Here is an 18,435-nt window from a genome sequence, read left to right as displayed (position 1 = left end):
TCGGCACAACTGTTATCTATTTACGTGTATGGCTACATTATTGAGATGTGGACATGTAGACTAATAAGAGTGCAATCTGTTGAACTAGTAGGAATAAGCAAGGTTGTCAACATCATACTATACAAATCAAATCATATGATTCAAATTGTATCATGTGTATAGCCATATGAACCACAGCCCAAAATTGCAAATCTGAAGTAATCATATGGTTAGCATACAAATCGTATGATTATTGTATTGACTCGTAAGATAATCATAGAGTACATAGATGGCATCGCAATTGGAGAAGAATCATTTTCTTTAATTTTTATACATTTTTTCTTCTCATTTTCTACCCTATTGCTTAGGAGGGAGGGAGGGAGACTCAAAACAAAGGAAGAAAAATATCTTTTTCGTCAGTCAACATAATGAAATGCCACCTATTCCGATGCGAGTCTAGAGGTAGAAAGAACATAATTATTAAAGGTTTCTTATATGTTTTCTTTTTATTTCTTGAAAGACAAAAAATAAAGAAAAGGCAAGAATCCATATACAAGTTCTCAACTACCAATATAATGATTATTAATTTTTTAGGTACATATTAAAGGTAAATGGATGATTAATGAGTAATTTTTCTAATTTATTTATATTTTCAAGATTTTTATTTTTATTTTTAAAAGAATTAGAAAATATCTCACGCTTTATGATACAATTTATGATTTGATACAATTCAGCCCCTACAACGAGTTGCCATAACTTAAGGATTTTGACAACATTAGGAAAAGATTATTCATCTAATGAGCTTCCACGCACGGAGGTCTTTAGTCTGTACAGGTAGGCCAATGTCTGGGTGATACCAATGTTTCAAATGGCATTCATAGCATAGCAGTAGTGTAGCATAGCTGTAGCGCTATGCTACAACTACGTGGCGTATAGCGTTTGTAGCTTATGCTACAGTATAATTTTTTAAAAAATTTTCATTTTGTTTGTTAAAAATGGTGTAAAACTCACATTATTATATTATTATTAATAATAATAAAAAAGAGTTAAAATGTATAGTTAAAACAAAGCCTTTCAAAAAATAAAAAAATAAAAAAGTTAAAACTAAACCTTTCTTTGTTTACTTTCCCTTAAACAAGTGGTGATCATTTGTTTAAGTTGGCATGAAACACACAAACTAAAAAATCTTTAAAGCTAGGAAGAAAAGGGTTTTGAAAAAGGATATTTTGAAAACTCCTCCTTGTATAGATGACATTTGTATTATACTCAATACTCTTAACCTGAGGGATTTTTATTTCTTTTCATACTTTTGAGCTGTGACTTATGGTTTCAATTTGACATTATTAATTGAAGTGATCTGCATAGAAAGTTGTTGATGTGATCATTATTTGATATGGTTTATAACTTTAAATGTAAATTGGCATTTAATAAATGATAATTAATAACTTGTTTGAACATGCATATACTTGAAAAATTAATCATATTTTAGGTATTTTTATATTTTTTGCATTTTTCTTACTATTTATCACATTTTTCTATTTTAAAATAAAAAATAAAAGTATTGTGTAGCTTATGCTACACACTACAGATGGTTAAATGCAGAGGGTTGAATGCTATGCAACGCACTACCACTATTTAAAACACTGGGTGATACACGCAATTCATCTAATGGGCCCCACAGTGGATGGACCATAACCAAGAATATGATCAACAGACAATCTTAACCCTTTATTCCTGTACTACAAACAGAAGGTTAGGAAAAGAAATACAGTAGAGGCCAGCATTCAGCTGAAAAAGAAAATGGTTAAAAGATGAGATGGCTAAAATCTTCTTGTCTAGGACTTTTTGGGGTCATGGTTCATCATGGTTTGGGCACACCAGAGAAATGGATTGTTGAACCATGGGCGCCACTCACAGAAAATACTAAGCTTATATCAACAGGTCAAGGATCATAGAATCCCAAACAAAAAGAATAATTAACAAAATCATCTTAGACGAGGACATCATATCTAATTGTTTTCCGCATGGATCTTTATCCAGTATGGTTCTCATCCAAGGTTTTGTTACACTTCAAAATCCAGCGTTTCTCACATTCAACTAGGATCCACCAAAAGAATTTAAAGAGAATTTAAAACCTCGCTAAAGAAAAAGAATTTAAAGAGAGCAAATATTCTTGAAGGGTAGATCTAGCATCCAGTGGTTGAATATATATAACACATCCACCCATGCTCGTGTTTTCTGCTTGCAAAATTTTTGCCTTTTGAGGTTGTGTAAGAACATCATGTTGAATGACTCTTGAGGCTTTTGAATGATATTGAAATTGGATAGTAACTTGAATGCTGGAGTGGGTCTTGCATGATAGCTTGCATTACCGAGTTGATTTTCTTCTTCTTCTACGGCATTCGAAACAATCCAAACAGGGGTTGTTGGATTCTAAGCTTCTGGTGCCGCCTTGGAGCTTGCTAGGCAAAACTTTCAGGTCTTCCATGAGTACCCGACGGAGCTGCTCATTCTCTTCCATCAGCTCTTCAATTAATTGTTGATGTTTCAATAGCTGAACAAGAGAAAATTCATTTCATTGATGATCTCAAACAGAGTAGGGAGTTATACATGAACGGGTGTATGTTTGGGGGCACACAAAGAAGAGCACAGACTCTCATATACCTCCTCAAACAAGCACGCCAGTGAGCACGATAGATGCAACCTCAGGAAGAAATACAAGAAACCAGCGAAAAAAAAAAAAAACAACAACAATGGTAATCATCAACATCATCAAAGCCTTATCCAATTAACTGGGGCAAGCTACATAAATCCTGTTTCACATTCCACTCTATCAAGGGGCATATCTTCAAAAGAGATTAAAGAGAATATCTAAAAGAAATTAAATGCAAGCACCGTTGTAGGGCCCATCACTTCCTCGTTATTATGGTTTTTTCTCCAATGATTTCTTTTCTTATTGGGAAGGTATGCAGTGATGAACCCTACAATTCAGGTCGAACTCAGCCCCAACTCATGATTTCAATCACATGCATGTAACACCAGGTATACGTCTCGTGATGAAATTAAGTCCTAAGAATCCAATATGGAAGTCTGTGAAAATGTGGAACAAAAACATCATAAAAGATGAAGGTAATTTCTCAAGTTCATAGCACAACACAATCAATGACATGCATTTGAGACAAAAAGAAGTGAAAATCATCCCTCAACAGGAAAATTAGAGGCCCCATTTAGGAAATGCTTTACCAAAAGCCTTGTGTTACCATAGATTGTATGATTACAGAACCTCATTAAATAGCGGATACACTAGGAAATGCATAAATTGCACAAATAAATGCAAGAATACATATATTTGCAAGTGAGGCAAGCCCAACAGAGATCAGACCCCCAGAAGTCGTATCTACATATATCATGTAAGGCTGCAAAAGACATTTTGGTAAGAAACATGCACTCAGGCGTTCGGATACATACTGGGAAATACAGGTTAGGAAAAGCTCACCACTTGAAGCGCATTGTTTTCTGATCGCAACTGTCCAGCCTGCACATAAAATTCATAAATGAGAATGTCAACGTACTGCAACACAGGTACCACTCTAATGTATGTTTGACTACTCGAACTATAACGAACGCTGAAGTCTAGGTTTCTGAAAAGGTAAAGATAAGCTGGAATGAGACATTTATCCAAAATGACAAAATCAGAAGCACCATCAAACAACTTCAATTGGAAGTGAGAAGTGAATGGTGCTGAGAGGCTCTGTGGGTGCGTACTGTTTCCTGTGTTCATCTTAAATGAAAAACTAACAACGGGACTCCAAAAAGGTGTATATACCATTCTGTGTCATCTAATATATGCAGCTTAGGGGTGCGCAACTTTGGGGGTTGGGTCAGGTTGAGGTTCAACCTGAGCCCAACCCGACCACCAGAGGACCCAACCCGCAACCTGACCCAGCATTACCCAACTGACCTAACCCAAATACACGTGATTATTCTCAAACCAACCTAACCCCACCTGAATTTTCTCAACCTGAACCCAACTCAAATTCAAAGTAGGGCGGCATTTTTCAACCCAAACCAAACTGAGGACCTTGACAGCTCACACCAACCCAATCCGAACTCAGGTTGGGACAGTCATGTTTGGGTTGAACTGTACCCAAGTTGCAGCCCTAATGCAGCTCTAGATTGTGAGGGGAGTTTCCACTGCATGCTCTTTAATAAGGTGTAAATGAAAAGAAGTATTTCTCATGTAGTATATTGTATCCAATGCCAAAGTAAATTCGTTAAAATGGAAGGATGTCCAAAGGGTATATATCTAAGCCTAAAATAATGATAAGATTAGATTAATCCAATTATCATTTACACATGCAATAAGAAAGCTGCTTTTCTACACTGCAGGAAAATATGACCTGATAAGAGAACTGCTGACATGCTCTCATCATTACAGCCATGTCGGACTTTCCTCTTCCATCTAGGGAAGGAGTTGAATTTCTTGATGAAGAAACTCAAGCTTCTGTTGATTTTCTTCTCACCATGGCTGTTGCTAAATGACAATGGAAAATCCACATGCATGTAATAGTTATAGCCACTCAGCAGTGTCTTAACCAGGGTATGTATTCCTTGTGTTGACCAAACATAGCCTAAACCACTAACTACTACAATTAAAAATACAAAGCAGCTTAATATCCAACCAAATAAACCAAAGTAATGCAGTTTTGAAATAGTTCAATTTGCCTATGCTGTGACTCTAGATCACCAGCACGTGTCACCCCATGGGGCCCACATGCAGAGATGGTCCAATGATCAGACCGGTCAACATTTTAGGCTCTATTTTGAATGAATATGGTCCAATAATCATGCTAAAAGGATTATCCTGCAGTTTGATTAGTTGAGTTGAACGTGAGCAATTGCAAATTCATTTCAATGGTCCACTTTTGGACCTACAGAGCGACAGCAAAAAAATATGTTCAGCATAAGTTTCTTATGGTGGCCCATAGAGGGTAGGACCCAGAAAATGGACAAGTTCCAATGATCAGGCCATGTCTGCAAGTGGGCCCAATGGGGCGATACATGCTAGTGATCCTTTGTCATGAGATAAAAATGGAACTGCTCCTGAAAACATTTTCAGTGAATAAGCAAATGAAAAGGACCACCAACTGCGCTTTGTTGACAAATGGATACAAACACCATATCTATCCAAAACAGATTATCAATAACGAAAAGTTTTTTATTCCCAGTTAATACCAACAGTTAAGAAGTTGATTTGATGCCAGCTTAACATAACAGGGATATTCTTGTGCATTACTACTGTTGTGGATTTGTTTCATGTTTACCTTTTCATTGTAGATGGTCTCTAACTATAATATAAATAAATAGTAATAACATAATCAGCAATCCATAGGAAACTAATATTATGAGTTAACTGCATTCCACTAGTTGCGCTCGTACATACCAATTCACCAATCTCCGTTTCATCCCCATTTTTCAATGCTGGATTCTGCAAGAAACTGCTGATGACTTTTTCAGAGCGGCTGCCAAGTGGTGTTTCTGATGGAGATCCTTTCAATGCAAAAGATTCATACTTGAAATCCTCATGCAAACCTTCGTCTCTCACACCATATGATGCACTTTCAGTAGATTTAGTTGTCAACTGCATGGCATTTCTAACTGTCTTTTGCACATTTCCATCAGACGTCCCAGTTGTCATATTCATGCTGCTTTGCAGTGACCCCGGAATGATACTCTGACTGACAGATCCAGGCGCAATCCCTATTTTTGTCATCACCTTCACCGCTGCTTGCTAACAAATATGATGAACCAAGTTTAGAGAAATGGACAAACAACAAGGTTAGTGTAAAAACACAAAGGGTGAATTAAACATACTCCAAGACAAGATTGGATCTGATGCACTACTCCAGGCTTTATAGCAACGCCTGTCATCAACATGTCAGAACTTAGTTCCTAAATAGTGACAATGTTGTCAGTCAGTAGATGCACATGCTTTGCCGCATATGCACATACTAGCTTTGCTATCGCAGATGTAACTAACGACAAGTACATGTGTGCATGTGAGTTCATTATTTTTGGGTACACAGTACATCGGTACTTGGCTATTTGCGAAGGAAAAAACTTTTTCTTTCATTATTTGGACATTTCTGTTATTTAGTCTTTCTCAGAAATACAAAAGCTATTTTGGTTAAAAGACAAAGGGCATCCATGTACTTCCTAAATTGTTAGGTAGGTCTAGTTTAAAATTTTAGGGGTAATTGATCATTGCCAAAATGTCAAATTTGTGGAAGTTTGAGCGAATAACTTCCCTGAAACTATGCACCATACTTGTGACAGGTCAAACAAAGGACAGGAAAAACCTACACCATGAAAGTTCTACAGACAGGTAATATAGATTATTCTTGCAGTCCCAACAAGTTCCCTAGCATTGCTCAATGCCTTTTCATCCAACTTTCTCTGAAAAAAAAGGAAGCTTGTGGTTATAAAGGAAGAGAATGCCCGATCTTTATCAGTTGCCGGAAGAACCGGACTACGTAGGACTGGCAGCAGCAGTTCCTGCAACGTGGCTCCATACGGTATACAACAAAATACTTAATTGGCTCAATCAGTTCCATTTATAAGAACTTGACAATGATGGCTCTTGAATGGAATTGGGAGAGGCTGTTGAATATCCTCACCGCATCATAATTTTTTAATGTTGGCATGGGGTAAAAAGTGCACCAGTAGAATAGTCTGATAAGAGATACAGCCATATATAGGTCATTGGGCATTGGATGAACATGGACCGTTCCCACATGAGAGGCACCCACTATGCATATCGAATTGAAAACAAACTTCTATAAAGCATGGATATCAAGATCAATTATTTGTTTAATCATTGGCAACTATGAGGGTGATTCTGCCAGTGTATTTTGACGGCATATTGGTTATCAGGACAATTCTATCGATATACTTTATTTTCAATCTTAAGTGTCATTTTCACATGAAAAGTCATGGGCACCTCAAGTACTCCCAGGTTATTAAGGTTGCATATCTTCTGTAAGATTATGTACTATCTAAGGATGCATTTGGAAGTTATGATATTTTCATGGAGCAGAACCAACATTGGCCAAAGTGATCACTGTCTAAGATTCGGCCTTGAGCTGCATATTGCTCACTTGCCATTTAGAACCAGTTTGACAGTCTCTTCCATTGAGTGGTTCTCGGAATGGCTGTTTCTGCACTTTCCAATAAAATCCTAGGTGAAGCTGCAAGTTGTTGCTATTCAAACAGTGCCAAATGCGTGCTGATGCTCTTTCACAAATGGGTGTAAGAGAGGTGAAATGGCCCAAAAAATACATGTTTAAAGTAGGCATCGTATTTCTCGGTCACATTGGTAGAAATTAAACATGCTACTATTGAAGTATCAGAAGTCATCCTCCAGTCATATATAGCACAAATGCATGTTGCGTGAATCACAATACAGATCATACCTATTCCAAAACCATGGCCAAAACCAACTCCACATCCAACACCCGCTTCGACGCCCTTCACTCCCAACCTTCTTAACTGACAGACAAAAGTAGAAGATCGGTGAGATAATGTGACCTTCAATATACCAAAAAGAGAATGATGTATACAGCTTAAGTTTTTAATGCATACAATTTTTTCCTCCTACTAGTATTAGAATGGTACAAACTGTACTAGTATGATACCAAAAGTAGAATAAAAAGGTGAATGTATCATAAAAGAGGGTGTAGATTCCAGTTCCTATAAAAAATTACAAAAACAGCAAAACCATCATGAAGTAGACACTTACAGAATTATTAACATGTCTCCCGACACCAGAAAAGGCATCGGTAGCACCTTTGGTGGCACTCATAACTTGTTGCAGGACCGGTATAGCACCTGATTCGGATGTATTAATTCCACATTCAATAGTTTGTAAAAAAATTAAATTAAATTAAATTAAATTTAAAAATTTTAAAAAAATAAATCATAAAGGCACTGGGTAATGAGAGGAAAGAATGTATTTTGTGACCCAATTATACATGAATAGGAACAAAGATCCATCAAATAAATCTTATATTACAATATTCAAAGCATAGAAGATTTATAGTATATAATACATCAAAATACGCATAACCAAGACTACCCGAGTCTTCAAGTATCATAACATCATCTTAAACTAATGTCAATTGCGCGTGTTGAATTTCCTCCCCCAAGCACCACTTGTAAGTGACCTACCTGTAACTCACTTCCCACTAACAGAACTTACAGGCACCCAAATGACCCTTAACAAGAATCATTTAATCGAAATTTATTCACAATTCAGGAACTGTATTGAATTTCAAAACATTTGTTAATGGATGAATTGGATCGCAATTACTAGTCTAAAAAGGTGGAAGAAAACCCAAATTGTAGTTTCCTTCATTACCAAACGCAATCACATTACTTTCAAGTTGTCGAGAGGAATGTAATTAGAATTCGAGGGCCACTTCCTCGTCAAATATTTGTCACATCCACTAAATTAAACTGAACATTTCACAATTCAATTCACTTGCGCATCCAAACGCAACCTCACATATGCATACCCTAGGTTGCGTTAGAGTGCGGAAATGAAATGAATCACAAACAGTAAGGAAGCTGCCCCAAATCGCATTAGCATGCCTCGGAAATAAACCTTCGAAATAAATAATAGGGAAAGTTGATAGAATTTGGCGATTCCTACTTTATTAGACCAGTAATTTCAATTCAATTCCATGAGGCATCCAAACGCACCAGCAAAAGGGTTCGAAAAATATATATTTTTTTTTAAAGACAAAAAATGATTTTTTTTTTTTTTCTTTATGTGGATTTTGAAGACCCTTCCTTTTGATAGAAAGGGCCCCAAAAAAAAAAAAAGTGTGGGAAATGAGATGAATGGAAAAAGGAGTACCTAAGTTTAAAGGACGACCAACGCCGATTCCAATCCCGCAGCCGACGCCGAAGCCTGTGAAGACCTGTCCCACCTTCACCGTAAACGGATTCTCCATTTGCAATTTTTGCAATTGCGATAATCTCAGATCACGATAAACAATAATCTCGGATTATTGTTTTTCTTCTTTCTCCATTAGGAGAATATTTTAAAGTATGAGAGAAATGATGACTATCTCTGAACTAACATGCCTGCACTTCTCCCGCAATGAAGAGGAATGAACTCGACCGACTACAGTGGTTTGGCAGTGGAATCTCACACGTGCCAACTTGGAATACATGTGGAAGATCCAAGCTGCTCATCGGACGAACCGGGTCGCCTTGTCTCAAAAGTCTCACATCAAGGGACCCGAATAGGACGCGAAGTGCCTGAGCCACCGGGCCCACTGCGATGTCTGGGTGACAACTTCATCCATCAGTTGGTGTGGGCTCATTTTAAGGAATCCGAATCCGGATCGGGATTCCATTTTAAAACACGGTTGATCCAAAAATCAATTGGTCACGACAAAGGAAACGTGCCCCACAACTAAAAACTTCTTAGGCTATAGTAGTTTTGGATCATTCTAGCTTGTGTTTTTTTAGCTAATCTCAAATGCAAATAACTTTATGAACGATTTGAATGGCATACAAACATAAGGGCTCAAAACAATTTGAACAAGTGAGTAATTCTATTGTTATTTAATCTTGTGTATACAAGGCCACATTCATGACTAAGTGCCGATTTTGATAATATATGTGCAAGTATGCAAGTATTAGGAATGCTAAAATCGTATTTGACTTGAATAGAATTAAATATACAATGACCCTAGGCACCATGAGAGGCTACTTAAGGCTTAATATGTGAAAATCAATTATTTATATAGTCGCCATTTGATAAGATCATCAAATGATTTGCGAAGGGGGAGCTAGTCTTTCATATGGATTCTTTTAGCCTTAAAAATAAGTACTTTTTTCTACGGTGATGATAGCTTGACTGCATTCTTCAACAAAAGTAATGCAGCATTCTTCAACAGAAGTAATGCAAATATATATATAACTATGTGCCAATTTTATTAATTTAGATATATATATGAAGTGCAATCAGTAAATGAAGTAAAGAAAGTAAAATTAGTTGTTGATGACAATTCAAGCTGACAAAACGACCATGAGGATGGGTCTTTCAAACGTAGATAGTCGTGAGACGATAATGAGAAATCCAGACAATCGTGGTGTTTAGTTAACAAATCGTGATTGAGGAATCACTAAGTAAAGACTTGAGGATATGGGGGATCTGATGATAGGGTCATAATTATTTGACATAAAACTAAATCAATTTGCCACAACGATGTGCTAGACAAAAGTGGAAACTAAACTAAAACTAAATTAAACAATCTGAACTTGTTATAATGTGGTGTGGATTAGAAGTGAAGAGATTTGAATTAAACTAATTGCCGAGGGACGAAGGATAAGCGATGTTGAGTTTAAAATAATTGTGTTAATTGTATTGGTGTGAGGCCTACAATTCTTTCTATTCTTCTTTTATAGACTTGAATTAGGTAGTAGCCATGCGTAAAACTTTGTAACTTTTGCAGATGGTCTTTTGTTTAGATACTAGATAGCAATCTCATCGTAATGTTATTTTAATTAGAATTGAGGATCATTTAGGCATTATCCTACTGTAAGTGATGATATTTGTCTTTGGACGGCTTACTACTCAAAGAGTTCAGTTCCATAGTTTTTGAGAATGTCACATATGGTGTCCAAGTGCTGCAATCAAGTATGTCTTGCATATGCGTCACGTGTCATATGCCAAACAATCACCTTTAGAGTTCTAGTCATGCATAGATTTTTGAGCACCTATCCTTCCTAGTAGGGTATGTCTTTCACTGATAGGTATTTGCATTTCTCACAATCCTTTCTCGTCTTGTAAGTAGCTTTCGTAGGAGTATGTCAACATATGGTGGCATCTCACTCATTAGTTTTAACTGTCTGGCTGGATGTAAAGAATTTCCATCCCCGCTATTTCATGTGGACGACCCCTTTGAACCTTGAGTCTTCCTCATTTTTTAACCAATTGATATCTAACTCATTAAAATCATAAAGAAAATTATTACACTCATTTAATTAGCTAACAATCCAATTGGGAATTTATTGAACAGTTACCAATATAAAATATCTAATATTCCTATTTCTACAAAAGAGGGGCTCTGATTCATGAGTTAGGAATTCAGGATTGCTCAACCAATCTGATTTTTATAGCGTGAATTAATGACAATGGGTTTCTCACTTTAGCTTGTTTAATTTGAGTTAATACATGCCCTGTATGCAATTTTGTAATAATTTTAAAAAAAACATATCTCTGAGACAATCATAAATAAAATATTATGCTCAATCAATTATCTAATTATCTCATGTGAATGGCTAAAATTGAAAAATATTCAATATCCTTTTTCAATGAGCATGTATCCAGAATATTTTGTTGTGAACTTACAATTAGCCAACGACAGTGGGATCTAAGAGTATGGTTGATTTAAGTTAGTTAATGAATGGCATGAGTTGTTCAATCTCCGAGAGAAAACTATGAGTCCGTCTGGAATGCAGGATTAAATGATATTGATACCGTTATTACACAATGATTATATGTCTAAAAATACTATAGTATTATCATTGTCCAATCTTATATTTGAGATCAAATTCTTCTATTGGAAAAAATAATGTATCAGGTGAAATGGCATGGAATCATAATCAACGGACCAAATTTCACAATTGATGCCGATTGCCTATACGCATTTATAGCTCGATTGTCGTGTGTAAAGGGCACATAGGGCACATATGGATGAACAGTGTGGATAAAACACATGCAACAATGTGTAGCCTAAATGTAATGAATTTTGAAATCCATCAAAAATCACATCATATCTTTTGCTAGAATTGGATGATATGATACATAGATTAATCCAATCATTTTCATCATTTCTAAATGCAGGATGAAATTTATATGGGATCAAATATAATTCCATGTCATCTAATCTCTCCTAATCGGATGCTCCAAACAAGCCCAATACTCTTGTAATAATAGGATGAATGATTCTTGGACTCATAAAAATTACTTAATAATTGCATACATGAAATGCAAATAATTCAAATTAAATTAAAACATCCAAATCATGAGTCTAGTTTAAATGTCCCATGAACCAAAAGATAATGCTTACTTGATTATCCTATCATCAAATTGGTGGACATTTGAATGAAAAACATCCAAATAGTTACACTCGAGCATCCATGAATCGGAGATTAGTATTGTTCACCAACTTTATCTTAGAACAGTGATTTAGTTGACAGTAGGCTTTATTCAGTTTAATTTGAATTATTTTATATATGAAGAAATAAAGAGAAAGAAAGAGATTGTCGTAGAAATTCTGTATTTCAATATGTGTATAAACTATACAAAGAGGGCCTATTTATATGTGAATGAGGCCAAACAATTATAGAAAGACAATAAATACAAAGAATAATATCGTAATATGCCAAAGAATATTATTGTAATATTCTGGCACATGTATGGTAACAAGATCACACAAAGTATGGTAACAAGATCACACAATATTCTAACATCCCCCCTCAAACTCGAGATGATGAAGTCAATGTGAGTTTGAAAACAAGATCACGTAGTCGACCAGGTGGATGAGACTTCGTGAAAATATCGGCAAGTTGATCCTCGGAGGAGATGGATCGAACATGTAGTGTACCCTGTTAGAGGTGGTGCCGAATGAAGTGGCAGTCAATCTCGATATGCTTGGTCCGCTCATGAAAAACATCATTGTGAGCAATCTAAATGGTGCTCCGATTATCACAATAAAGAGGGGAACTAGTCGGCTGAGAAACACCCATGTCTGTCAAAAGCCATCGTAGCCACAAAAGTTCAGCTGTAGTATCAGCAAGTGCACGGTACTCAGCCTTAGTACTGGATCGGGCAACAACAGTCTGTTTCTTACTGTGCCAAGAAATGAGAGAAGTACCAACTAAAAAACAATAACCTGTAGTGGAGCAACGATCGATAGGATCACCGGCTCAGTCAGCATCAGAATAAGAGTGGAGCTCCAGAGATGAGTGTGATGAAAAGTGAAGACCATGAAACAAAGTCCCCTTGACATAGCGCAAGATATGAAAAACGGCAGCATAGTGAGTAGAGCGTGGTGCACTCATAAACTGACTAACCAAGTGAACAGTGTAGGAATTGTCTGGGCGAGTAATTGTGAGACAGATGAGACTACCGACCAATTGTCTATAGAGAGTAGCATCTGGAAGAGATTCACCGTCAGTAGCAAGAAGCTTAACATTATATTAAAGAGGAGAAGTACACGTTTTGTTGTTAATCAAGCCTGCTTTGGAAAGCAAGTCAGAAGCATACTTAGCCTGAGATAGATAATAACCATATGAACCTAAAGTCACCTCAAGACCAAGGAAGTAGTTAAGCTGTCCTAAGTCCTTTACCTCAAAATTCTGACTCATAAAGTGTTGAAGATCTCGAATACCAGAGAGATCATTCTCTGTAATGATCATGCATCAACATAAAGAAGGATAAGAATATTACCAACACCAGTAGTCCGAAGAAACAGTGCAGAGTCATATGCACTAGGGACAGCCTTGTTGAGTAACAATAGAACTAAAGTTAGCAAACCAGGCTCGAGGGGCCTGTTTGAGACCATAAAGAGCACGACGAAGACGACAAACTTTATGAGCAGGATGGTCATAGCTAAGTGGTAGATGCATATAAACTTCCTCAGCAAGATCACCATTCAAGAAGGCATTTTTGACATCCATCTGAAAAAGTTGCCAATAACGCACAGCAGCTACTGCAAGCAAAGATCTAACAAAGGTAAGTCGAGCAACAGGAGCAAAAGTCTCCTCATAGTCAATACCATACTCCTGAAAGAAACCCTTCGCAACAAGGCGAGCTTTGTATCGTTCCACTGATCCATCTGCCCGAGTCTTGATTTTGTAAACCCACTTACATCCAACTGTAGACTTTTCGGAAGGTAAATCCACCAGGTCCCAAGTATGAGTTTTGGTAAGAGCATCTAGTTCATCACACATAGCTTTCTACCAAAGAGGGTCAGTACTAGCCTCACGATAAGTGTGAGGTTCGTGAAGAGTAGCAAGGGAATAAAAACAATGATAGTCTTGAAAATGAGATGGAGAGGCTCTTACTCTAGTGGAGTGACGAAGTGCAGGTACCTGGACAGGCTCAGGGGTAGTTGATGTAGCAGGAGGATCAGCAGATGTGTCAGTTGGATTAGGAGTAGCTGAAGAAGGAACGTTTGAGGAACTTAGCATCTCTGCAGAGGAGTCAGGTACTGGAGCAATAAATGGATCAGTAAAAAAGGAGCATAACTGGAAGAGAACTGTGGAAAAGGAGAAAGACTCGTAAACATCTTATGTTCCCAAAACTCCACATAACGAAAAATATGAAGACGTTTGGCTATGGGATCATAGCAACAATAACCTTTTTGAGTGAGACCATAACCAAGAAGGCAACAGAGTCTGGATCGTGGTTCAAGTTTGGTGCATTCATGTATAAGAAGAGTGACAAAACAGACACAACCAAAAACTCGAAGCAAGGAATAGTTAGAGATTATACCATGGAGAAGCTCAAAAGGAGTTTTATTGTGGATGGTAGGTGAGGGAACACGATTGATAGTGCAGACGGCAGTGAGAGCAGCTTCACACCAAAAGCGTTCTGGAAGAGAAGCAGAAATGAGAAGTGCTCTTACCATATCTAGAATATGACGATGTTTACGTTCTGCTCGACCATTCTGTTGAGAGGTGTAGGGACAAGAATGATGAGAGATTATTCCAATTTTTTGTAAAAGGGTAAGAAAAGATTTATCTTTGTATTCCATAGCATTATCTGAACGAAAAATTTTAATGGTACAAGAAAATTGAGTGTGTACCATTTTGTGAAAATTATGGTAAACATTTGTGAGTTTAGACCGATGCCGTAAAAGATAAATCTAAGTATAACGACTGTAATCATGTACAAAGATAACAAAATACCGAGATCCCCCCTCAATCGGAATTGGGGCGGGACCCAAAATATCAGAATGGACTAAGTCTAAAGGTGCAGAAGAAAAAGATTCACTTTTATTAAAGGACAAATGTATCTGTTTTCCAAGACGACATGAAACACAATCAAATGACTGAAAATTAACTGATCCTAGATGACACTAAGAGGCCAAGAACTGGACACGTGGAAGCGAGGCATGACCCAATCGGGAGTGCCATAAACTAAAAGTGATGGTGATAGCTAATAGCCATGGAAGTGGTTGTTAAAGAAGGAAGCTGCAGATATGAGAGCTCGAAAAGACGTCCAACTTTACGGCCTGTCCCAAGTAGTTAACCTGTCTATGAATCCTGTACATCAACACCCCTGTTAGAGAATTTCAGTTCAAGACCTAACTCACATAGTTGTCCAACGAAAAAAAGGTTTAAAGGTAACTTAGGAACAAGGTAAGTATCACCAACAGATAAATTAGAGGTAGAAATAGACCCTATATGACTAACAGACATATGGGAACCATCGGCAGTGTATATGATTGGATTGGGAGAGAGAGTAGTTTTATGGGAGAAGATGGTGGAATCAGATGTCATGTGATTACAACAAGCAGAGTCTATAAACCACTAGGATTTACCTGGGGTTAGGGTTGTACACAAACCGGGCTAGCCCGGTTAGCTCGCTCGACTCGGCCCGAAAAAGCTCAACTTGGCTCGACTCGGAACTGAGTTCGGGTCAGGACGGGCCAATTTCCTCAGCTCGAAACTGAGTTCGGGCCAGGTTCGGATAAGCCCCAGTTCGGCCCGACTCGATCTAAAACCCGACTCGACCCGACCCGACCCGACTCGGCCCAACCCACAATTCAATTATTAAACTAATTCTTTTTGTTTGCATGTGTAGCATCTGTCTAAAATTTCCAGTTGTTGATTGGTAGTGGCTAAATACATATAAGAAAAATGATATATGAGCTTTGCAATTGCAGCTGTTTGGAAACTACTAGCTGGTTGTATTGTATATTTTTTGTGTGTTTCTTGAAAAGTAGTTTTCTTGTACAGAAAACTTCTCTTTATTTGCAATATGGCTTTCTACTTCTTTCACTTAATGTTAGCGTGACTTTTCATGCATCCGTTAAAAGGCATTTTCTGATAGTTTTTTTTTTTGGCCTTTCTTGAGTCAGTGAACCTTAATTCTCAAGAAGGTCAGGCATGTCTATTTTCCATTTAATGCAGAGAGTTCAGTATTCATATCTTTTTTATGCATCCAACAAATTCTTTCATTTTTAATATTCAATCCTTGACTATTGTATGAAAGTTCCAAATCTCGGTTTTTACACATGCATCCATGCTAGTTTGAAACATATTATTGAGGTCGTAGTGATTGCACCTAACGAGTTCCATGTGACAACTGTCACATCATGCAGTAGTGTTTGGCTTGCTATCCAGTGGAAATCCAGTTACTATTTGCATGTGGATTTATGAGATTTTGCCGGGCAGAGACCAAATAGCTGGTGTTAAGTAGTAAGAAGGAAGCATCATAACATGTTTTATCCAGATAGTGAAGGATTGGTCATCGTAGCTTTTGCAGGCTTGGCAGGACAGCTCATCAAAGCAGTACTGGTGAAACTGAACATGCTCTTCTATAGTTCATCCCTCTCAAGGATCTGGATCAAGAATCCCTACTTTTTTCTCATCCGCATCTGTTGGTTGAAGAAATATTTTTTGTGCTATGGTATTTCTGGCCCCATTTTCTAGAGATGGATCAATTACTTGAACCTCTGAAGTTCTGTCATATTTCACATTTTCACTGGGGAGAAAATGCCATGGCTGAGGGGTTGCTAAGGTGTAGGTTGTCTCAACAAAGTTCATAACATTATATGCTGGAATCTGGACACCTAAACTGGCCCGAACTCGCCCGATTGCTGCCGGGCCGGGTTCGGGCTGGGTGTGTCTGGTGACCGGGCCGGGCTGGGTTCAGCCCAATTCGACTCGGATCGACCCGTGTCAACCCCTACCTGGGGTGATGGACACGACAGTTGAGGATTGAGACAAAACCTGGTGAATTAAATCCTTCACGTCAGCTGCAGTAAGAGAAGTGGATTGAGGTGGAGTCTCAAGTATAGGAGGATCAGATGAAGCGACCGCAGCTGTCTGTTGGAAAGCTCTTTTCTGCTTAGAATACTGAAACTTGCGACATTCATCGATGGTATGACCAGTTCATTTACACCACTTGCAAAAATCAGTCTTAGAGGTGGATTGAGAGGAAGAACGTCCAGCAGAAGACTGAGAAGCACCATGAGAAGCAGTGACCATAATCATGTCAGAAGATTGCATCTTCATAGTGGAATGTTGAGTTTCTTCAGAGATGAGTTCAACAGCTACAACATCTAATATTGGAAGTGGCCGATGGTGAAGAAGAGAAGCTCGAGTAAATTCAAAATCATCTTGAAGAGCCATCATAAAGTGCATAAACTTCTGTCGATCAAGCCAAGTGGCAAACGTTTGAATGTTTTTAAAACATTCCAACTTAGGGTCTGCAGTAGATAATTGTTCCCAAAGATGATTAGTTTAAGAATAAAAATTAGCAATAGACTGACCTCGGTCTTGACGCATCTGATAGAGTTTAGCTTCCAATTGAAACTCCAATGAAGCATCATAGGTGCAGTTGTATCTTTTTGCTAAAAAGTCCCAAGCAACTTTAGCATTCCCAAGTCATGGAAGAAGACTATTGATGGATGGAACAGAAGTGTTGATGATCCAAGACAGAATTTTGTTGTAAATACTGTCTTACTCTTCCTGATGAGATGCAAAGGCATCGTCTTTCTCACTGTCTCTCGGCGTAGGTTGAGGGACTGCTCCAGTCACATAATGCCATAATCGACGTCCTTTTAAAAAGACTTTCATATTCTGAGTACACATACTATAATTGGATCCATCAAATATAAGATTAATAGGACAGACAATTGAATCAAGACTCGAGGCAGATGGAGACATATTGAAGGTGGTGTAAGCTGGCAGATGAAGAATGAGGAGATAGGCGGAGATCTTTTACGGGAGGAAAATTCCGTACCTTGTGAATATGTTTCTGGACATAAAGTTCCAGATCAGACTGCAAAGAAGGCGGAAAAGAACTCCAAACAACTGCTACCTTCACAAAGAGAGAGTACCAGAAATTCGTCGAAGAAAAAAAAAATTTATAGGCCGAGAGTATGGCTTCGATACCATGAAGAAATAAAGAAAAAGAGAGATATTGTGATAGAAATTCTGTATTTTAATGTGTATATAAATTACACAGAGGGCTTATTTATATGTGAATGAGGCCAAATAATTATAGAAGGACAATAAATACAAAGAATAATATCGTAATATGTTAAATAATATTATTGTAATATTTTGGCACATGCATGGTAACAAGATCACACAAAGTACTTTAACAAGATCACACAATATTCTAACACCATTTATATTATT

At 37.5% G+C, this 18,435-nt stretch overlaps 1 protein-coding gene across 2 annotated transcripts; it reads right to left on the bottom strand.

The window, feature by feature from the left end:
• Window positions 1-1,931: 1,931 nt before the first annotated feature.
• Window positions 1,932-9,284, bottom strand: LOC131233130 (uncharacterized). 2 transcript variants are annotated; one of them, XM_058229735.1, is made up of 7 exons: window positions 8,897-9,276; window positions 7,778-7,866; window positions 7,452-7,527; window positions 5,854-5,903; window positions 5,423-5,770; window positions 3,476-3,514; window positions 1,932-2,533 (listed from the first exon to the last, which is right to left on the bottom strand). In XM_058229735.1, exons 1-7 carry the CDS (start codon window positions 8,991-8,993, stop codon window positions 2,348-2,350), a joined length of 885 nt encoding a protein of 294 aa, XP_058085718.1. In that variant the 5' UTR covers window positions 8,994-9,276; the 3' UTR covers window positions 1,932-2,347. The 2 variants fall into 2 exon arrangements, with proteins under 2 accessions (XP_058085718.1, XP_058085719.1); XM_058229736.1 differs by having other exon boundaries at window positions 2,400-2,533; window positions 3,448-3,514; window positions 8,897-9,284.
• Window positions 9,285-18,435: the final 9,151 nt, after the last annotated feature.

The sequence above is a fragment of the Magnolia sinica genome, chromosome 18 (assembly GCF_029962835.1).
Source record: "Magnolia sinica isolate HGM2019 chromosome 18, MsV1, whole genome shotgun sequence".
Classification (NCBI taxonomy): Eukaryota; Viridiplantae; Streptophyta; class Magnoliopsida; order Magnoliales; family Magnoliaceae; genus Magnolia; species Magnolia sinica.
The sequence above is the reverse complement of the archived record's forward strand: the minus strand, read 5'-3'. Positions and strand labels throughout refer to the sequence as shown.